Source organism: Schistocerca serialis, chromosome 3 (genome assembly GCF_023864345.2).
Source record: "Schistocerca serialis cubense isolate TAMUIC-IGC-003099 chromosome 3, iqSchSeri2.2, whole genome shotgun sequence".
In the NCBI taxonomy this organism is placed as follows: Eukaryota; Metazoa; Arthropoda; class Insecta; order Orthoptera; family Acrididae; genus Schistocerca; species Schistocerca serialis.
The window spans coordinates 862,992,208-863,016,571 of NC_064640.1; the positions used below are offsets into that span (position 1 = coordinate 862,992,208).

The 24,364-nt window shown below is 39.6% G+C and overlaps 1 protein-coding gene across 2 annotated transcripts in view; it reads right to left on the reverse strand.

Moving 5' to 3' along the window:
* LOC126471002 (acyl-CoA-binding domain-containing protein 5) overlaps positions 1-24,364 on the reverse strand; it is a 148,660-nt gene that overhangs the window by 19,250 nt on the left and 105,046 nt on the right. For both annotated transcript variants that reach the window (XM_050099054.1, XM_050099055.1), the window contains 2 exons: positions 22,278-22,471; positions 15,667-15,829 (listed from right to left, as the gene is read on the reverse strand). In XM_050099054.1, coding sequence (XP_049955011.1) covers positions 15,667-15,829; positions 22,278-22,471 — 357 coding nt within the window. The remainder of the gene's footprint in view (positions 1-15,666; positions 15,830-22,277; positions 22,472-24,364) is intronic.

Here is a 24,364-nt window from a genome sequence, read left to right on the forward strand (position 1 = left end):
GGCCATTGATCAGTTGGCTGTGTGTGTGCTGACTCATGATTCGTCCTTATTATTACACGGTCACTGCCACTGGCATCATCTAGTTCTTCGTGCAAGTGTTCATGAAACTGTGTGTAGTTTATGTGGTTTTGACTGACAAGTTAATTTAAATGTTGTCGGCGTACTGGCTCTGGACTGTTTGGTTGGTTGGTGTGGAGTAGCGAGGAAGGACAGGATAGCCATCACTCACCCGACGATTGCCGATACACACATTTGAGTGGCAACAACCTTGCTTGGCCGTTTGGTCGGTCACCTGATTAGACGACGTGTATTTGGGTCATCCACCGCTTATAGGTTGTGATCTGTTCTTGTTGTTGTTCCAGTCTCTGCTGTTAGCATCATTTGAGTTTTTGTGCAAGTGTGGAGCGGAACTGATCTTGATCATTGGTCTGTTGACTGTTTGTCAGTTGGGTTGTCGTCAGATTGTGAATGGTTGGCCCAACTGCCTGTCTCACCTAAGCGAGTGTTAGTGTTTGAAATCCAGGCCGACCCTCTACCATCTGAGTACCCTTGGGTGTACTGCCCTTTTTTTTTTATTTGTTGTTTGCACTTGTATGGCTTCTAGCCGATTTTTTAAAAATTAAGGTTATTTTGCCCTTAAGGCGTAAGATTCTTTAAGCTTTCAGCCTAATTTAAAGAACTGTTTCACATAAGACCTTTGGCATTTTAAAGGTTTTAATGTTACTGAATTTGAAGTGTTAGGCCTTCAGTCGATTTGAATTTAACTTGTTTACTCTTTAAGTGTCTGACTCTTTGGGCCTTCAGCCTAACTGAAGAACTGTTTTACGATAAGGCTTTGCCTTTTAAATTTCTGTTTTGGTTGAGTTTTGCCTAATTAAGAACTGTTTTATGTAGGGCCTTTGTTTTTTATTTATTAATATTTTTTTAAATTTAATGTTGTTTAGCCTTAACTGTTGGACTTTCAGTCGATCTTGAATTTAAGTTCTTTTGCTCTGAAAATCTCATATTCCTTCGGCCTTCAGCATAAATAAAGAAAGAACTGTTGTAAGATAAGGCTTGTCTTTTAATTTCTGATTATGCTTGCGTTTAAAGTTATTGGCCTTCTGTAGTTTTTAAAGTGGTATTGCCTTTGAGACATGAAATTGTACAGCGCGTGCAGCCTGTGATCAGGTTCCAAAGACGAAAGCTGTTTTTGGTTAAAAAAAATTCTTGATCAAGTAAATAAAGTCGTATGTTACAGTGTAACTGACAGCCGCTTATTTCGGTCCCTTTCCACAATTTATACTGCATGTCCTTTCCTGCGGGTTTAGCAGGGTGTATCACTGGTAGCAGAGCACAGTTACGCTTGTGCTTGCCGCTCTAGTTGCTGTCAGTTTCACTCTTGTTCTGTTTTTGTGTTCTGTGACACCATACTGTTTTGGCTGTTACTTGTTTCAGGTGCTTATCGTAATGGCAGTCAAACAGTGTAAAAAAAAAAGTATTGACTACAACTGAGATATACATACCAAGCACATTAATCTGTGAGTAGGTGTGCGGATGCATAAAGTGCACCAAACACAAATAAAAAGGTTTACAGCATTCTCTTGTTATTTCACAATTGCAAGCCCATACCATTCCTTCATTATTGCTTCAGCTAACACTGTGATAAATTGTAGGTCAGAAAAAAAATTATGATCTGTACAAGAAAATAACCCACATTATGATAGCGAGTGAGTGAATAAGCAGTTGGGTAGGATCTGATGCAACTGCACTGCTTAATGCTTCAAGTGGGTCATTACTATGGGGTAACATCTGTCTGTGGCAACAAGATGATATGATGTAAGTTTATTTTATTGTTGTTAATTAAACTAAGATTAAACTATGATTTTCCTCTTACATGTTTATCTCAGTAATAAAGACAGTTATTTTTACATGTGTGGAAGGTATGCCACGTGCCCGGCCGTGTTATGAAAATTGGTGTGCCCGCTCGAGTATTGATACAAGATGGAACTGATCCACCATGGTACATGAAACATGTCACAACACTGTTGCAGAAGCAATAAAACTCATGCCCAATTTAAAAAATGCAAAATCTCTGACATTGGTGATGTTTCACAGAAGCTTGAAATTTAATGTGGACTTCAATGCAAGATGCTTTTGAAAGTTTCCACAACAAAAATCTCAAAATATGGCACTAAATCCAAAGAGATTCTGGTTGTATAATGGGACTTGAATGAGTAAGTAATTCCCTGGTCACCGTGTGAGGCTGGGTAAATCCGATAACTTGACTTTCAGGTGGCAGGTTGCATTTTCTAGGAAAAGGAGAACTTGGTAATTTCCTTTTTCCATTTTGCAATTCAAAGAGCCCAGCCACTCTTCCACAAGACCACTGCCTTTTTATTGCATTGTCATGTGGCTGATAGCATACCGACAGCTGTGTTTTTGAAAGAGCAGGGTTTTGCCGCATTTCCTGTCACCAGTGGCTTTTCCATTTCACCTAACATATTTCCACACAGCAGTATAGTGAGTCTTTCCTTGGGTATTTTTCTGCCAAGAGAGGAGGAAAACTGTGCTTCTTTTCACCTCAAATTGCTAGAGATTTTGAAGGTAATGCATGATAAAACAGTCTCATTTCATCAGCACTGAACACACATTTCGGGTCATAATTTGCAATTAGGTTGTGCAGTATTGTCTTCCTTTCTGTTGTTAAGTTTCCCGCACATCCTTAGCTTCCCCAACACTTCATTCCACACAATGTTGTGTCTAGCTTTCAAACTGTCCAGTCATCCCTTGGATACCTTAAACTCCGTATTCCCAAGCTTTCAGCACCTCACAATGTGCATGCAGAAGAAATGTAAATTTTTCACTTCCTTCATTACCTCATTAATTTCTTCATTCTTGTCTTCTTTGCCTTTCTTTTCATTCGCTTGTTCCTTTTCATCCATTCATAATGTATCTTATCCTTGTTTCTTAAAGTTTTATAAATTTGTATTTTACCATATTTTAATTGCAACATCATTTTGACCACACAGTTTGTCTTTCCCACTTGCCTCAATTATCTCAGTCTTTTTGATAAGTCAGAGACACATACTTTTTGTTCAACATCATGGTGTCAGTGAAAGTGCTACAAGTCAACTGAATCTGGCAGAAAATAACGAAGGTAGTACATTTCTTTGGAGTGCTTGACCTTGCCGGGTAAAGCCATTGTTTAATAGAACAACAATCACCTCTTTCTCAGAATAGCTTTGTCAGGGCTGTATGATCTTCGTGTTAGAGTAACATCCTAGTATAGACAAGGCCAGTGATCTTTCCTCAGTGGTAACATCGGTCACCGAAGTTAAGCGCTGTCTGGCTTGGTTACCACTTGGATGGGTGACTGACTGGTTTGCTGAGCACTGTTGGCAAGTGGGGTGAACTCATCCCTTGTGAGGCATACTGAGCATGCTATTTGATTGAGAAGTAGCAGCTCCAGCCACAAAAGCTGACAACAGCCGAGGGAACGGATGTGCTGATCACATGTCCCTTCATATCCACATACAGTGACCCCTATAGGCTGAGGATGACATGGCGGTCGGTCAGTACCATTAGGGTCTTCCAAGACCTGTTCAGTCTTGGAAGAGAGAGAGAATAGACAAGAATAACTAAGGTATACTGTAATACAGTAGTACTGAATGAACTTTTTCTGCATCATACAATGAATTATTAATCACGTCTTAAACTTTGCATTCCGTTTCTGCAGTAGGCCTGTTCCGGCTTATACAAAAAATAAGCATATAAAAGTATACTGAATGCATTTGGACTGAAATATCTGTACAGTTTGTCCAGATTTCTGAATTGTACATGTTCTGCTTTGATCAGGTTTTACTGTAACTGACTGGAAGTTATCTAGTGAAACCTAAGTGATTTTATAGGCCCTTTGCTGGTATTAATCTATATAAATGATTTAGGAGACTATCTGAGCAGCTCTCTTAAGACTGCTGGCAGATTATGCCATTGTCATACTTTATGGTTTTCATAAGTGAAGATTGTCTTATAGAAGATGTGGACATCTGGCACAGAGAGTAGAGAAGGAAAATTACACAAAGCTGTATGTATACAATTCTCTGATTTCAGATATTATGTTTAGTTGACAAAGAATGAACATTTTTTCATCAAATGATGAATAGGTGTGATCCACATGTATGACAATAGCACTTAGCACATAGGTAGACCTACTGAAAATGTTTTTGCTTGTATCAGGTCTTAATCTGAACTTTACTTTTCTCTATTGCAGCATCTGAAGATGATCATAAATGAAATCTGGTCAATATCCAACTAGAGTTCAATTCTCAAGTTGTACCATGTATCACAGCCACATAAAGCTGTGGGTCACCCTATTAGTGGCTGCACCACAGATTGGTAGGACATAAGAGGAAAGAGAGTACAATAAGGGTATCAGCATCAAGCTTCATTATTCACTCACTGGCCATATTATTATTATTATTATTATTATTATTATTATTATTATTATTATTATTATTATTACATATTGCGCATATTCTACACACAAATATAGAAGAATTTTTATGCTCTTACGGTTTACCCTTTGAGCCGACTTTGGCATCCCATCCTGACCAAGCCTGAGAGAAACTACAAAATTTATATATGAAATATATGTGGGGCATTTGAAAAGTCCATCCAAGGTCCGAGAGATGGCACCACCAAGCGTATCGAGGTCACGTTTAGTTAGTAGCATCTTTGTAAAGAATTCACACCAAGTTACAGCCATATTGGTCTATTTCTTTGTGTTTGGCATTCGTGTGAATCAAGGAAGTCGAGTTATTGTCAAAAATGGATGCAGTAGAATTTCGTGTGGTGATTAAACATTATTTTATGAAAGGCAAAATGCCTCAGGAGACTAAAGAGAAGGCTGATAAACATTACGGTGACTCTGCACCTTCGATTAAAACAGTTTATAAGTGGTTTCAAAATTTTCAGAGTGGCCATATGGGCACAAGTGATGCTGAACATTCTGGATGCCCTGTGGAGGTTACTGCTCCAGAAATAATTGATAAAATCCATGATATTGTGATGGATGACAGAAGAGTTAAGCTGCGTGACATTGCTAGTGCTGTGGGCATCTCAAATGAATGGGTACATATTTTGAATAAACATTTGGACATGGGAAAGCTATCCACAAGATGGGTTCCACAAGTGCTCACACTGAACCAAAAACGGAATTGTGTGAAGTGTTGCAAGGATGGTTTGCAGCTGTTTAGGAAGAGTCCACAGGACTTTAAGCATTGTTTCGTCACTGTGGACGAAACATGGATACATTACTACACTCCTGAGACCAAACAACAATCTAAACAATGGGTTACCATGGGAGAATTTGCACCAAGAAAGGCGAAAAACCAGCCCTTCAGCCTGAAAGGTTATGGCGACTGCTTTTGGGATTCGAAAGGGATAATCCTCATCGACTATCTGGAAAAGGGTAAAACTACTACAGGTGCATATTATTCATCATTATTGGACCATTTGAAAACCGAGCTGCAAGAAAAATGCCGGCGATTGGACCGTAAAAAAGTCCTTTTCCATCACGACAATGTACCAGTACACACCTCAGCAGCTGTGGTCGCAAAATTAATGGAAATAGGATTCCAACTCATTTCACATCCCCCCTATTCTCTAGACTTGGCTCCCTCTGACTACTATTTGTTCCCCAATTTGAAGAAATGGCTGGCGGGACAAAGATTTTATTCAAACGAGGTGACTGCAACAACTAATAGCTATTTTGCAGACTTGAACAATTCCTATTATTCGGAAGGAATCAACAAATTAGAACAGCGTTGGACAAAGTGTATAAGTCTAAAAGGAGAATATGTTCAAAAATAAAAAAAAGGTTTACCCCAAACATGTAAGTAGTTTTTATTTTTACACAGACTTTTCAAGCGCCCCTCGTATAACTACAAAATGTTTGCAAGATCACACGTTTCTCGATCCAGGATGTACACAGGGTGTTCATTTTAACTGAAGAAATTGAAATATCTAAAAAACTATGCATTGGATAAAAAAAGTTATAATTCCAATTTGTTTGTCTCTGAAGGGGACATCCAATGATACCACACTTGGCCTGCCACACCATTCTACGCGTGGTTGGCGGGGCACAATTTTGGTATCTTTAATGGAAACCCTCTCCAGTCTTGGAAACTGACATAGGACTGGGAGAGTGGTGTGCTGACCACATGCCCCTCCATATCTGTATCCTGTGATGTCTATGGGCTGAGGATGACACAGTGGCCGGTCGGTACCATTGGGCCTTCATGGCCTGTTTGGGAGGAGTTTAGTTTTTTTAAATGGAAACCCTCATTTTTTTTATAGCAGATTATAATTCTAATGCAAAATCTACATAAGTTTTATCTGAGGCATTTTCTTCATTTCATTACATATGGCACTGTAATCAGAGGAATAGAAATGGGTACACAATCGTAATTTATGACATCCACCTAAAAGCTGCAAGTGTAGGACAGGCCAGTAATTGGTAACTTACAATTGGAAACACCATTCACACCATTGTATTCCTCCAACATATCTAACAGGGGACTACTCGAAGCACCACTGTGGCCATGGAGCGAACTACGAAGTATCACAACATGCAGTACACTACGACTGGTGCTCCATATTGTGTAGACGTATAACAGATAGCGGCTCTAAACAAGACAATACTTGTGCAGCATTTATTGCCTGCATACTTGCCAATCATTTGGAGAACAGACGTCCAAGTGAATATTGTAACCATAGAAGAAAAAAATTGAAATAATCCTGATTTACAGAGGATGTAGGAGAAATGGGGAGGCTGCTGTTGCCTTGTATGCTGAGCGTTTTCCAGAGAGAGCTCACTCTCTTTCATTCTTTTACAAGGTTCTGAATGCCTTTGTGTCTAATAACACTGTAGAGACTCTCAAAAGGAAATGAGGCAAACTTATAACAGGAGAAGCTAATGAAGTAACTGAGTAGCGGCAGTGTATAACAACCCATGGATAAGTGCCTGACAATTACAGTGCAATTCTGGTATATCTGTAGGTAGTATTGTCACAGTACTATACTCTCATAAGTATCACCATACCACACGTCACTGCATCAAGAACTTCATAGCACCGATTTCCATAACCGGTCAGTATTTTGTGTATGGGCACAGCAATAAATCCAAACGACCCTCATGTTCTTTGCTGAGGTATTATTTTCTGATGAGTCTACATTCACAAACCATGGTAGCATTAACAGGCACAACATGCATTACTGGAGTGTAGACAATCCCCTCTGGTTACACCAAGTTGGAGGTTGGATGCTTAAAGGGACCAAGCTACTACGTCATCAGTCCCTTTGTCCTCTAACAGACAGCTTTATACGACTGTAGACCAGACAGCCTACCATGCAAAACCCAGGGGACAAAAACCACCAAGGTCTACCAATTTCAGTGGGAAAGGACAAGAAGAAGAAAGGGAGACAGTGGAATAAAGGAAGCAAGGTGCTCCATCTAGGAAGTAGCCGGAAGCCCCTGAAAGCAGAGTGCAATGAGGGGACATACATCGTCCAGCCCCCGCGACTTACCAGAGGTACTCTACTTCGGAATTGCCTTAGAAAGACTAGCAACAAGGACAGTGCAAGAGAAGCACACAGAGACAAAAGACGAATAAGTCTAACAGACCACACAAGATGGGGGAAGAAGAGTAAAAGAGTAGGTAGGGTAAGGACAGAGCTGGACCACTGAGCCCAGGCATGTGCAGCCTGGTCTGGGCAGAAGAGGCTGATAGGGTTAAGCAACTCTCCTTTGCAGAGAGTGGTAGAAGCCTGCTTCACGAATAAAATGTAAAACTAAGTCAGCCACTGGGGCATCATCTCCTAACACCAGGTGTAGCGAGTCAAGGATATTAAGAATCCACCCCAGGGCAGCTAGGTTGTGACAGTCCAGCAAAATGTGGACCACCGTCAAATGGGTGCCACAACAACAGTGGGGTGGGTCTTCGCTATGGAGGAGATGACCATGAGACAGCCAAGTATGGCTGATGCGGAGCCAGCAAAGGACAGTAGAGTTCTTGGGAGAGGCCTGCATGGAGGACCTTCACTTATTTGTAGTCTCCTATATCACCCATAGTTAGTTTGGTGAAGTCAGAGTGAGCCATTCCATAAACTTGACAGTGTAATATCAATCGGAGGCCTGTTTCATGTTCAAGGGCACACAGGGAATCCTAGATAGCAATGACCCAGGGATGGCAAGAGTAGCTCTAGTTGAGAGCTTGCAAACTGCTCAAGGAGTCACTGCACATGAGAAAGGACCCACCAGTGCAGGAACGGATATGCTCAAAGAGCTCGAGGGATGGCTAACAACTCTGCAGTGAAACACTACAACCATTTCACAAGGAGACGAGGTCAATATGTCATGCACGAGTATGAGCAAAGCCTACACAAACAGAACCATTGATCCATAAATGCAGACGACTTCTGAACCAAGGGATGTGCCAAGGATAGAGAAAAATTGGCGGCAGAGGGTCTTGGTATGAACCGAGTCTTTTGGACCGGTAGTTTGAATGATTAGGGGAGCAGCGAATGTTGGTAGCATAATTGTCAAGCTGTTGTTGGCAGCAATGGAGGAACCCCAGCCTCCAGAAGTAAGCTGTTCACAAGGCTAGTTGAAAAAGCTCCTGTCACGAGCCGAACCCCACAGTGGTGTGTCGGATCCACTGTCCAAAACACTGAGGGTAATGCAAAACCATATGCCAGACTACCATAATCAAAGTGGGAATGTATCAGGGCTTTGCAAAGCTGCAGAAGGGTGGTGCAGTCTGCACCCAGTTGGTGTTACTGAGGCAGCAAAATGTATTAAGGTGCAGCCAGCACTTTCGCTTAAGCTGACGAAGATTGGGAATTCCTGACAATGGATAATTTCAGATCAGTCCTAAAAAGTGATAAGTCTCAACCACAATGAGCAGTTGGTCGTCAAGGGATAGTTCTGGTCATGAGTGAACAGTACGACATCGACAGAAGTGCATGACGTGAGTCTTGGTGGCAGAAAATCGAAAGCCATGGGTGAGGCCCCATGCCTGTGCATTTGCAGTTGATGTTCAGTGACACCAACACTACAGGAGGAATAGTAGAGGCAAAATTTGACAGCATACAAGGAGGGTGATATTGAGGACCATACAGCTGCTGCTAGACCATTGATGGCTACTAGAAAGAGGCACACTGAGGACAGAGCCCTGCAGGACCCCATTCTCTTGGATATGGGGGTACTGTGGAAAGCACTAACTCGAACCTGGAAAGCACTGCATGATACAAATTTTAGGATTAAAATCTGGAGCAGATCTCAGATGCTTCACTCATTTAAGGTAGCAAGAACGTGATGTCATGTGGTGTCTTAAGCCTTTTGCAGATTGAAGAATAGGGCTATAAGGTGTTGACAATTGGCTAAAGCTGTTCAGATAGCAGACTCCAGGTAAATCAGATTATCAGTAGTGGAACAGCCTTGGTGGAAACTGCCCTGGGACAGAGCCAGAAGACCTCGAGACTCAAGGAGCCAACACAGATGCCGGCTCACCATGCATTCACGCAACTTACAGAAAACATTGGTAAGACTTATTAGGCAATAACTGTCTATCCCTAGAGCAGTACTGAGCCAATGGTGGTTTCTCCCCATTGCGTTGGGAACTTGCCCTCGCTCCAGATGTGGTTAAAGATGGCAAGGATATGATGCTGACGGTCTACTGGTAGGTGCTTGATTATTTGGATGTGGATGTTGTCTGGCCCTGGGGCTGTATCACAGCAGCGGGCAAGGACACTGATGAATTCCCACTCGCTGAATGGACCATTATATGGCTCCAGGTGGCATGTTGTAAAAGATCATTTCTTTTGCTCCAACTGCTGTTTTAGGACATGAAAGGCACATTGATAATTCTCAGACACTGGCATTTGATCATAGTGTAGTGCAAAATGTTTGGTGAGAGCCTGGGTCAGTGTAAACAGTGCCATTCAAGGTAATATCGGACACACCTACAGGTGCCTGTTATCCATAGACACACCTGATCTTAGCACAAACCTGTGAAGGAGAGGTACACGGTCCGATGATTGAAACATACCATTCCCAGCATTTTTTTCATTAGGTGGTGGACCCGGGCATGGGGCCGCTTAAAGGTGATTGGCTGCTCCATTGATGGGTACCACTTATGGCATTGGAGAGCCCTCCTATAATCTCAAATGGCCTCTGCAATTTCAGAGGACCACAAATATACTATTTTTCATCGGGGTGGGCCCAAGGAACAGATGATCGCTAAATCAGCTGCCGAAATAAGGGTTCAGTTGTATTGTGGGCTGTCTTATTGATGTCTCCATGTGGTGGGGAGTGAGGGTCAATAGCAGAGGTTAAAGCATCCCAGTCAGCACGAGAGCCCATATGGGCAGTGTCCAGGTGAGTGACACTGAAGGAGGGACAGGAAGATTGCGAAGTTGTTAGTACGACACAGGTCATCCTTGACCCCTCCAGTAGATGTGTGGCAGAAGACAAGGGATGCAAATTGAAAAGGCTCCGTGTGCTACACTGGAGTATGTGAGGATACCAATTTCAGGAGGCAAAGGTCAAGTTGCACCAGTAAATTTTCAAGGTCCTTATTGTGGCCAGTGACCATGGTTCTGCTCCACAAAGGGATGTGGGCACTGAAATCACCCCAGATTAGAAAATGTGGGGGCGAGCCAAGGAACCAATGCAAACAGTATGTTCTGAGACACTTCAACATTGGGAGGAAGGTAAACATTGCAGATGGTAGTATCTTGAAATGCCTTTACCGAACAGCCACAGCCTCCAAAGGTGTATTAAGAGGCACAAGTTCACTATATGGAGTCTCTGGTACATATGTGCAAACTCCACCTGACATCCTGTCATGGGTAACATGATTCTTATAATATCCCTGTGATCCACGAAGGGCCGGTGTCCATGCTGCTGGAAACCAAGTCTCCTGAAGGAAAGTCCAGAAGGCAGGGGAAGTGCTTAAAATATGTCGTAGCTCAGCCAGGTAGTGGAGAAATTGCTACAATTCCACTATAATAATGTTGTCGATGTACAGTGAGGCCATGAAGGGACCAAGAGGACAGATTATGGCTTACGGTCACCTGCTGTCACTGTCTGAGGGGTTATGACATCAATATACATAGGTTCCAGGTTTCATTGTGTGGTGCGAACCGGAGCCTCAGGGGCCACCGGAGCCTCCGCCCCGGTGGAACAGGCAGGATCTGGTGGCATGAGGCCACTGGAATGTCCTCCTTATTGGAGGACTTTTTCTTGTCTTTCCTATTGTTAAGAGGATTTCGATGACTGCAAGGGCTTCTCTGAATCAGTTTCAGATAAAGAGGATGATCGCAAAGCCTTGCAATGAGCAGCCTGGGGCTCCTTCAGCCACTGGCTGGTGTCCAATTGTAGACCAGCAAGAACCATTGAAGATAGTGACCTGAGGGACTCCTTCCTGGTGAGAGAAGCCAGAGGAAGGCGAGTTGTCTTCAGCTGGGAGATGGGGGAGAAAGAGATGAAGCTAGTGATGTAATGTAAAGACAAATGCCCAAATTTCAAGCACATTAAGCAGTGCGTAGAGGGGGAACATACGGTTTCGCATCACATCAGGATACCATCACCTTGACCTTTTCAGGCAATGAATCACCCTCGAATGCCAAGATGAAGGCACCGGTAGCAACCCTATTATCCTTTTGGCCCCCTACGTACATCATGGACAAAATGTACACCCTGTTACTCCAAGTTGGCGTGTAGAACATCGTCAGAGTTTAAGAGCAGGTCTCTATGGAAATTGATGCCCTGAAATAAATTCAGACTGTTATTGGGAGTGAAAAATCACTGGTGTGTCACCCAGCTTGTTATAAGTGAGGAGTGCCTGTGATTTGGCAGGGGATGCCGTTTTGATCAGAACTGGCCCACTTTTCATTTTAGAGATGGCTGCCACTTCTCCAAACTTGTCTTCCAAGTTCTCCACAAAGAACACAGGGCTTGTGGCCAAGAAGGAATGACCATCAGTCCTTGTACAAACCAAGTATTGTGGAGAGTATTGCTCTGCTAGCTGCTTAGCCTTAAGTTCCTTCAATGGTGAAGCCAGGGAAGGAAACATTTTAGGGTTGTATTTTTCAGCATTGAAAGAGAACTATCCTTCCATAGAGACTGCAGGAGCCATATGGACACCAGTAGGAAATGACCTCATCCACTTCATTTGCGGCTGATCTGCCATGGTGGGAAATATTTAAAAGATACGGTGCACCAGCAAGTGCCAACACGCCATGAAGACATGGTCAGCTGCATCAGAAACACCTGTTCTGACATTCCTGTAGATATGCTTCTTTACTGTATATGATCATTTGAAAAGTGGATCACTAAGTGTACTAAAGTTGGCAGTACTACATTTGAACACTTACTCTTATTAGGAAAGTAGAGTAACGTTTGCCATGAGCCATGGCCACCATGGGACATTAAGTAGTCCCCTGTTCAATTTGCTGGAGAAATACAATGTTTCAAATGGGGTTTCCAACAAGAAGTTATGAAATACTGGCCTCTACTATCCTCGTAGCATGGGGGTGTGGTTCCACATGCCATTTTATATTGAAGGGCCACTGAGTAGCATGTCATAAATTACAATTGTGTACCCATTTCTATTCCTCCGATTAAAGTGCCATCTGCGGCAAATTGAAGGAAATGCTTCAAACAAAACATAGGTACATTTTGCCTTAGAAATGTAATCTGCAATAAAAAATGGGGGTTTTCACTGCCTAGATGAACTCGTGGTTCTATATCAACAAACAGTCATACCAACGAATGATGTAGCACATGAACAGGGGTCAGTGAATAGGGCAGAATGCTCAAAATTTTTGGGTGTATATATTGATGAAAACTAGAACTGTAAGAAGCATATTACTGAGCTTCACTAACAATTAAGTTCAGCTATTTCTGCTCTTCATATAACTGCTAGCCTTGGAAACTAATTAATCAACTTCCTAACATATTTTGTGTATTTACATTCAATAATGTCTTACGGAATAATTTTCGGCGGTAACCCATCACTTAGCAAGAAATTATTGATTGCACAAAAGCAAGCAGTAAGAATAATATGTGGTATTCACCCACGGTCATCATGTAAGTACCTCTTCGAGTGCACATTCATACTGAAAATTTTCATGTTCATGAAAGCTTGAATTTTAAAATGTACTTCTTTCAAAAATATAAATACAAAAAAAAATAAAAAATCCAGTGACAGTTTTCTAGCCCTGATTTTTCTAATACCGAAAATTTACAATTCCACTTAAATAACCTGTTGGTTTGTTAATTATAATTTGAAAATTTAACTTTCTAGAAACTTTTTAACAAACTTTGGAAATCCCCATTCACATTAAATTGCTCTCCCATCAAGTAGTAAAAATAATTTTGCTATTTTCTAATTATACAGTTCTTAGTTAAACAAACTTAGTTCACTGCCTAGTGTATCTTTGTTCCTCCTAATCTTTCTGTCTCTTGTGTTAATACCTAAACCAGAAGAGCTTACTATTTTACCAGTTTTAAATTTTCTTTAATGCAGAAGTATATAAACAGGCACTGTGTACACTACTGTGTGCTCAGGAGTGAAATTGTAAACATCATGTAGTTTGCTTGATTGTGTGTTATTATTTAGTGAGTACAGTCATGTAACCACTTGAAAAACTCTGTTAAACCACTCTTATGTCACGTGAAGCGCTGAGTTACGAGATGAGGCCCATTAAAGCAGAAGTGGTATAACTCTACCTCCCCCCAGCACAATATGCAGGTGCAGAGTGTTGGGAAAGACATGCCATTCATAAACATTAACATCACAGGTGCTATAGTTTTGAGTTTATACACTAGGAGCACTGCTGTCACATCAAGTGACGAGCCTGTCCGAGACCTTGAGTAAGTACGTGAATCAGACCCACAGGTCACCAACAATTGCCCATATCCAGTTTAAAGCAACAAATTAAACGAATGTAACAATTCATATGATATTAAGCCATTATTTATTGCGAATGACCTTATTAATTAGCTACAGAAGGTGAACATCAACAAGCTTCATGAAACAAAGTCACAGATCACTAAACCTATATACTGATGAGGATTTTGTGATGTGCAATAGCATATAGTCTGCAAAAACATACAACTAGAGAGGCCAAAAATGGCCTCGTCTATCCAGATCACTGTGGATCAAAATTTTCTAATACAGATTCATGCAGAAACCACTAGCAGAAGTGAAACAATATATAGGCTGATTTTGAAACTTCGACATGTGCACAATGAACAAATTTGTGGCGATAAAAGTGTAGGTCCATTTTGATAATGCTCTGACATGAGCTGCTTCTCCCCCCCCCCCCCCCCCCTCCCCCTGCAGTTACTGAGGAATAAGGGGACAGGGGAGGAATTGTTCTGCCTGTACTTGAAAACAGCTCACAAAATTTGAAAAAAACTAAAGTTCTGCACACATTGGCAAGAAGATATCATTGACTATCCTTGTAGCGATAGAATTAACTGTAAATAAAAATCAATATATTAACAAAACACTAGGCTATGAGGTAAAGCCTACATGTTAGTATGCTATATGAAAATCCCTCATGATAATATTAAGAACAACAACAAAAACAACAGCATGCACAGCTCTACTGTTAATATACTAACAACTCTTATTTGATATATGTTATATGGAAGTTCTTGTAAAATATAATTACTTTTGGATTGAAGGAGACCACTCATGAAAAAACAGAAGCATTGAGTAGTCAGTCAATAAGCACCCACAGTCCAGCTGGCACCATGTAAGGGGGGAGAGGGAGAGAGAGGGAGAGAGAGAGAGAGAGAGAGAGAGAGAGAGAGAGAGAGTGAGTGTGTGTGTGTGTGTGTGTGTGTGTGTGTGTGTGTGTGTGTGTGTGTGTGTGTGTGTGTGTACAAATCAATGCTTTAGCTTTTCTTCTTTAATCTACAAGTTTGGGTAAAAACTACACTAAACAAATATGAATATTGGATTAGGCAAACATCTATTCCCTCGCACATCCACAACAGTATATTATCAAAAAGGTCTATAAAGAAATACACAGGTAGTTTTGTAAGGTACACATGCTGTGTTGTGGGGCAAACATTATGTTTGGAAATGAAGAATGCAGACAGCATAGTGCCGTGTGGCAAGCTAGGGAGAGTCCTGTTCGCCATCTATATGCATGGATGATATGAATACATTGGGTGTGTCTTATGCTTTGACTTCACGTGATGTAACATGGAAATTTTATAATAATTTCTGTAAGATCATATTATGATAGCATTAGGTTGTTGAAACCAGTCATTCTGGAACAATAAAAGTATCTACACTGCAATCACTGTGTACAAAGTATGTTGTTCATTTCCACACATATAACTGCGGATATCTTCTAGTGTTGCAGTATTTATTAATTTTGCAACTGTTAAAATAAGTGACAACTTTGGAATTAAAAAGTGCCAGTACTACTGAAACAAAATGCACGAACTACTTTTATCGCAGCTCAAAATCTTGATACCAACCTACCACCACTCACGTTTCCAGATTTTTGCTTAAATTATATACTTAAAATATTCTATTTGAAGAAGCACTTTAATTTAAATAAAACTGACAAATAGTGTGGCAGCTAACTAAAACATACCAAAGGGTGATCCACTAAGGGGAGAACCAGGTTGTGAACGTATTCTTTCGATAACATTTCCAACTAAAAGCTCAAGGTCTTCAACAGGCACCGAATCATAAAATGAACCCAAGCTGCCTAAGAAGTTAGCAACATTATCCGTGTATGACATTGTCTCCACTATCTGAAACACACAATTACAAGCACTTTAGAAGCAATTACAATAGAACCACCACCACCACCACCACCACCACCACCACCACCACTAAATTAGTACAAGAGCAAGAAATACTATTCGTTAATGTTGTTTCCAACCACTAATTAAAATTTTAGACTTTTAATTATCTTTTGGTTACTGCTATGTTGCATGTTGGGACCCAATACATTATCTAAGGAAATTGTGAAATATAAACTCAATATGTCAACTCAAATGCAGCAAAAATGTGGCCATGTGTGAATTTGCCAGTTCTTACACTTAAGACACAACTCCTTAAAATATATTCCCTCTTCACAGCAATACTAATCTTTTGGATCCATTGTCCCTCTAAAAGCCTGATCTAAATCAATTTGTTTTCTTATGGTTTCAAAAATCACTTTGCAGCTGTCTAGCAAAATTTCATATATGACGATTAAGTAAAAGTTGAAAGGTTGGTTTGAACACCACAGTTTTTTTTACAAAGCATAGTCCTGTTGGAGGTGGTATGTTCTTACTTTCCTGAACTGACTGACTTAGCCAATTGTGTGACAACACTGATGCCAAATCATGGTGCAGTGTGGCATATTTCACATTAACTAACAATGACAAAGGTGAAAGAAGAGATTAGTGACAGATAACCACTAAGTCACCCAAGTAACTACCGAAGAGTCTCAGACTGTTTCAAACCAAAGTATTAAACAGTATACAGGTTATTGAATATGCTTATTAGCACTTCAGAATAAATCAGTCTGTTCTAAGAATACGAATAGTAGACTGCACAAACCTTAATATCCTAAACCCTGCTGCAGAAATTCACTGTGAGCCAAAGCAAAATTAATTACCACCATGACAGAGGATACTTTCGTTAGTATTTGCCTATAATCCTTTGGACCAGGAGCATTCAGGCTCTTAGTGCCAAAATATTATTTGTGCACAGAAAAGAATAAGCCCGTAGTCTGACCTCTGGGGAAAGGGGGGAGGGGAGAATAGGTGGTTTGATAGGAACCTGGGAATCCACAGATCAGTAGATCAGTCTAGACCAACTTGCTGACTCGTTAAAAGGATGGCAGTCTGAAATTGCTATCATGGAGAGAAAAATGAATCATCATGATCTAGGTGTACTTGGACTCAGCAAAACACAGTGGAAAGGACGGGAACACTTCTTGTCTCAAGTAAAGAACACACTGTATTTTTTTGGATGTGGGTAGGAATGGCCTATAGTGACTCCCAAGAACCTCTGTAAGGCTTTCATGGGTTAAGGGCCTATTTTTGATAGAATAATCTCCTCTAAAATTAAAGCTTCTCCTTGCAGTATCACATCATTTAGGTTTATTCTCCCACTGCAGCTCCCTTGGACATAGAAATTGATGCATTTTTTAAGTTGCAGGAAAATGCAATGAAAAAGCTACCTAAAATGGAAATATCACTCATCCAGGGTGATTTTAATGTGAAGATACATGAGACTATAGACAATGGACACATTAGATCTGTGGTTGAAGTTTAGGACTTGGGAGTGAGGAATGAATGTATTGAGTGGAGCAGTTACTGGAATTTTTTTGTGGACAATGACATGTCAACTTTCTTCCAATATCATCCACGACGTCACTACACATGGATTTCTCCTGGTGTTAGGGTCATAAATACAATCAATTTCATTTTGGTGTGCCAACGTCGTCGTACTTCAGTCATGTATTTCTAGAGCTATCCCGGTGCCGACTATGGAAGTGGTCATAGTATGCTAAACATAAAAATACGGATAAAACAAATTCATCAAGAAGGCCAGAATAAGGCAGGTTCTATTACAGACAAAAAGCTTCAAAGAGTTTGAAGAAAGAATACGGCTCAAACTCTGGCAATTAACGGAGGAAGGAGTAACCTTAGTACTCAGTGATTCATTCTTTAGACTCATTGCCTCAATTCTTTGTGGCAGTCTTATTCACCCTGCTACGCAAAGAATCATGTCTACGGACATTCTTTGAACAATACGCAGCATGTTACCTAACTTCAAAGTATTGTAAGCTATCGTTTGAGAACAACTCCATAGGGAAAAAAAAAAAAAAAAAAAAAAAAAAAAAAAAAAAAAAAAAAAAAAAAAAAAAAAAAAAAAAAGAGACACATGCAAACTCAACACCTGTGTGTTTTTAATTTTTCCTACAAAAAGTAAAACATGTCTGACAAATTACTTCAGCAAGGAATCCACTTTTGATTCATTTGTATAAACTTTTATCAGCAGTGTAGCAGATGACTCAACTTTCAGCTTTCTGTTTCCTTTCAATCAAAGCTAGATTGTTTTCACAGTGGCATTGAGAAATTAATCATAGTTCAGCCAATTTGCTCAAACTATGAGGACTGGAACTTAAATAGTGACAACTATTTATTCACAACCAATACAAGCGAGTTAATGTTTTCACCTGTTACTGTCCTTCAAAGTAGTCACCAGTGTTGTGTAGAACCCACTGCCAGCAATGTGGAAGGTGTAAGTATACCGTTAGCAGAGCCTGTTCTGTTGATGGTGAGAATGGAGCGGTCTACTGTGTATCGAATCTCTGAAGCGAATGCCATGAAGTGGTTCCTTCATCTTCAGAATCAAATCAAAGTTACAAGGACTTAAGTAGTGTTACTGTTCGTTTTTTGGAGCATCACCTGCAACCTGCTTTGCTAAGGAAGCGGCGACACTTTCTGTGCAACCCACCCATCATTTTGCACCACAATGCACGGGCACATACAGTGCAAGCTGTGGCTGCTCTGTTCGGTCAATGGGTACAGTACTTCCCAAGTACTGTACCATCCACCATACTCTCCGGCCTTAAGTTATTGTGACTTTGATTTGATTCCAAAGATGAAGGAACCACTTCGAGGCATTCACTTCAGAACTGTTCCAGAGATTTGACAGGCAGTAGAGCACTCCATTGACACCATCAACAGAACAGGCTCCGCTAATGGTATATTATGCCTTCCACATTGCTGGCAACGGGTTCTACACATTGCTGATAACTAAAGGACAGTAACAGGTGTAAACATGTGACTCTTTAGTATTGGTTGTGAATAAATAGTTGCCACTATTGAAGTTCCAACCCTCGTATTTATAAATTACATACACAAACATTCCTCATAAATCAGTCTACATATTAGTAAAAACCAAATCAAAATCAGTACAGTAGTTCTTGGGATTATCCCACATATACAGAAACAAACAAATGAAGGACTTAAATTTACACATGTAGCGAGACTTCCACTCATTATTACGAGACAAAATAATATTCTGGGGGAGTTCTTCAGTTATACGTAAGATATTCACGACACAAAAATGTACAATAAGAATAGTGTGCAACATACGTCCTCAGTCTCCCTGTACATGACTATTGAAGCTGCTAGAGACACTAACAGCAGCTTCATGAGATTTGTTTGGATATTGGTTTAAGCAACCAAACATAATTAATACCATCTTCACATCACATTTATTCCCTCATTAAGCTTGCATTACAAAAAACTTTAACAGTTGGAAAATAATATTACCATTGATTAACTCAGTACAGCCGTCTTTACCCCAAAGATTTGTTTGAACACTACAATGCTTTATTAGATATGGCATTGTTGGGGTATGTCACCTTCTGACCTTCAAACTGACTGATGTACCTAGCCATTTAAAGGGGATTACAGTTTAGTATTGATTCCTACCAATGGTACAATTGTACTATTTGTTACCAGGGCTGAAAGAAGTGACAGAGTACAGAAAATTCCAGGACGTACAAGGAACCTCAGACTTTCAGATTTTTAGTTCAACTCTTACCTGACGATAACAGGGAGACCTCTGACATGCCTAACTGATTGAACTCACAGTTGGCACATAGATTATGTACAAAATAAAATGAAAGACTAAGGTATTTTGGGTCAACATGGCTCCATTTTTGAGAAAACAATCCCTGAACTTCATTACACATAGTAGACTCAAAATTGATGGGATTAGCAGGCAACTGAAAACTGAGCATTTTTCATTATTGTATGTGGCAATCACAAGTGTGTATTTTCCTAGAAATTGAGGAAAGAAACTTATGACTCCACCTTACGTATCCATCAGATAAACTCCCTTCAATGAAAGCATTGCTGGTGTTGTGAAAAAGGCATCTGGCTGGAGAGCGTCTGGCTTCATTCGTAAATGCACCCTGCAGATTTTTAATTTATATTTTTTCCATACTGAAACTGGTAGAAATAGGAGCTGGTTAATAAGGTAATCAATAAGGCATAACAACAAAGTAGGTAAATAAATTTCTCAAACAACTTGGATTAGTACGGAATTAAGATTTTAGCCCTGGCTGCCTTGTGATGACTTTTTCACTAACTCTATTTCATGTCCTCATTTCTCTTTGAACAATTACATGGGTGGTACTTGTCATATAAACATTCGAAGTAAGTAAGTACTCGTGGCACCAAGAACATGTAGTGAATGCAGTCTTCAAGCAACTACATTGTTCTTTAGAAAGATTTGGTAGAAACAGCTCTTGGTATACAGTTTAAAATATTTATTTTATGGTAATTAAATTTAAGGCATACCATGCATATGATAACATTGTCTGAAAAATCATTGCTGAAAACTGATGGTGAATTATGCTATGAACGGTCTTTGCACCCCCAAAGTTGTGCAATTCCTGCTGGGTTTTCAGATGAACACTGCAATTTTGAAACATCCAAATAAGGTTGTGTACCACGCCTCACTGTAATCAACCAATGCACGATCAGTTGTCTGTAGTTCTGGCCAGTTAGTCTTTATATGGATATGCTTAATCAATAACTAAATTAATTTTTCAGCATTTTATGGGCCACATGGTTTGTGGATGGGAGCATTGGGTCAAATATGATGTGTTGAAGATGCCATCTCTATATGTAGAATTAGATTTTATGATGAATTTGTAAACCTCACAATTTATTTTAATGAGAGACACTAATTTGGCTTCAATTAGAAACAAAAATATGATCAAACACTGACCGCAAATGCAGAACAACATGATCTCCGATGTGAACTCACAAAAGGGTGTACACCAAGTGACATGATCAGCAGAAAAACGAAATGTAATTACATTCAAAGCAGCTCCATCTGTCAACGCTATATAATTTAGATTTGGTATTTGCAATAAATAGCAAGTGTTAAACAGGAAGAGCATTCAGCAAGTCATTAAATAATTCATCATTAAAATATTTTTTTTTGTTTCTGCATTTTACATCGACATTTTCATCAATTACAGCTATTATAAATTTTGAGGGGATTATTTAACGAAAAGGGAAGAGTTCACAATTCTGAAATTTCAATAGAGACTGAAATACTGGAGTACTGAAATGATATTATTCAAAATGAAGATGAACAAAACAATCAAAATTAAACAACATATAAAGTTTTCACTGTCCATATAATGAAGATTTCACAACTTTCTTTCCAGTGATTACTCAGCTTTCTGCAAAAATTTACAAAAATATTAGGATATTTTCAATGATACACTAACACTATGGAGAAAAATTATTTTTATTACTATCAAACAAATGTTGTTAAGTAGTAGACATATTGAGGAGTGATAGAGTAATGACTGCAATATTTTTGAAATGACTACCTCAAGACATACAGTTGAATGTTCTTATTAGTGCTCACTTTTGCAGAATAATTACTTTATACATTACCCCAAAGACGATTTCAGATAAGAAGGAATAAGCACATGCTAAGCAATTACTGTAAAAATTTTCCAGCTTCACAAATATATTTTTCACATAACTGTGACATTAAATGACAATATGTATAATTGTATGTACATCTCCTCTTTTTTTTGTGCCTTTGCCTCACATCGGTGCAGGGTAGGCATTGATACGAACAGATTTGGCATGGTTGGTTTAAGCGGTTGCCGGATGCTCCTCTTATCAACCCCTCCCCCTCCCCCCCCCCCCAATCCCTCCAGACACCCCCCACCCCCCACCCCCCCGCGACGGAATATTTTTCTCCCCAACTGCCAGCATGTAGTGTCATGTGGAAGGGAAAGAAAGTGTCAATCTTTACAAATCATGTAACTGAGGCACGACTAGTACCAGTCCCGTATTCACCTAGTGGGATGTGAGAAACTGCCTGGATACCACATCCAGGCTGGCTCGCACACCAACCCTCATTGTTAATCCACTGGGCAGATTTGATCTGGGACTGGTGCACAACCTGTCCCAGAAGTGGCATTTTAGCATGCACAGCTATCTGCGAAGATCCGTAGGTAACTGTATGTACATGATCTAAATATTTGCAGTACATTTAGGAATGTAGCGACATTCAGATAATCTCGGACACTGAGTTTTCTGATGCAACCCGATTTCCATACGAAATAAGATTATCTGATGAAACTAATATTAGTAATAAATATATAAGCACTAAAATTTAACTACTAATGTTTGTGTATTAATAATTTCAAACCTTCTTTAGTTCCTCTACATAGTTGTTCATAGCCTCTTCTTTGCTCATATCACCAAGCTTGCTCCACGCTTCCCACTTCATCTTTTTTACAACCTCCCAAAATGATGGACGAGGAGCTGTACATGGGCCCTCAGTTGCTTGTTTATAATATGCATAGAACCTAAGCATTAACTCATGGGATGGTTGGTATGATCCTGGAAAAAATATTAGAATTTATTACAACATTGGTACAAAATATGTTAGAGGAAGGAAAACACACACACACACACACACACACACACACACACACACACACACACACACACACACACACACAGAGAGAGAGAGAGAGAGAGAGAGAGAGAGAGAGAGAGAGAGAGAGAGAGAGAGAGAGAACATTTAAGTTAAAGTGCATGGAGAAGTGTTAACGCATCTACAATTCTATCTATGTGCGTGCATGTGTGTATTAAAATTACAACTGCAACAGAGTGCTGTTCCAATTTCCACAGATAAAGCATAATAATTGCTTCTATATGAAAACCATTCTTGAATACCAACACTCTTTGATAATTGCCCACAACTACAAAAATTATGGTGAATTTTTAACTGAATAGGTTTTTGATTAATTTACTGTTCAGAAACTGACAAGTAGATCAATAAGGCATCTCCTTTCATAACTTAGATACCAAACACTAGTGACACCTTAGATAGTACAGCATACATCTGTTAAAGGATTAAGAATTCCTGGGTTTTAGCAAACAGAACAAAGAGTTTTTGAGTTTTATTTAGTGGGAGGAAAAATTCACACCAGAGTTATCTACCAAAGTGTGGGCAGTATGTACATGGCTGATGTGTTATGATTTGGAATTGTTACTGTTTTAATTGTATAATTATCATAGAAAACTGTATCTCATACTATGATAAGTGTCTCAAAAAATGTTGGCTGAGAGTGATGTTAGGTGAACACAATGACCAAGACAGAGTCCTGCGTAAAAGTCCTTTTCCATCACTCAGTTTTAATCCACAACCAACTGAGTGTATAAACATGAATGAGAATTACTATGTTTAGATATTGCTGCTTTAGTTTTTCCTCTAGGTATTCTTCCAGAAAGCAAAAAAGAACTCAGTGATTAAGCCCAGAGGCTCATGCAAAGCTGACTTGTTGCCATATCATACTGTGCTAAACGGAGTCATCGAACTTTTACTCTCCACCCCAAAAGTCTCTCTACTACAGTTATCTGAATTAAAGCCAGAAATAGAAATATAGTTGTGAACCACTTCCCTCTCTAATATATATTTTAAAAAAATTTTTAAAAAACCATTCAGCCATCTGATATAAGCACTGCAATAATTCGAACTATACATCTTAATGAAAGGGTCAAACTATCAGCATAAAATTAGTCAGCAATGAATCGCCGCTTAGTTTCTTCTCTGTGTTGTAAAAAAAATTAGATGATTAGTTACAAAAGATTGACAACTCTAACTGATGAGCAGACTGGCCATACACAATCATACATCAAGTCTAACATACAAAACAGACGGGAACCTGAATTTAAAAAATGGAATGTTTACAGCCAAAATGAAATTTCAAGATCGGATACTTCTGTAACTAGCAAAAATAAACGAGAAAAAACTTACGGAATGAAATCAATAAATATTCAAATGAAACAAATATATGAGGCATATTTGAAAAGTGAAGACCATTTGATTCCATTTACATGTTGGCAGCTCTCAACAAAGCTGAACACCAATCGATTTTTTATTAAGCCACAGAACTGACTGCGAATTAAAGTAACAAAAATCATTGCTTCCACCAGTTGCAAAGTATGTGGTGTAATTCAGTTTTTATGCACTAAAGATCTACAGTTGCTGCAGTTTACTAGTATTTGTGTCCAGTTTATGGGACTCCAGAAATGAGTGAAGGACAGGTTTGACGGATGTGACCATATAAATGTACATGAAAAGTGGCCGATTCAGTACCTAGACCAGTGAAATCATGCAATAGATGGATCAAAAACTGCAATATGATTGACAATTGATGACTGGTGTACATACACATGTATTTCATCATGTTGAATGCACTATTATTTACACAAATTGTGTACAAG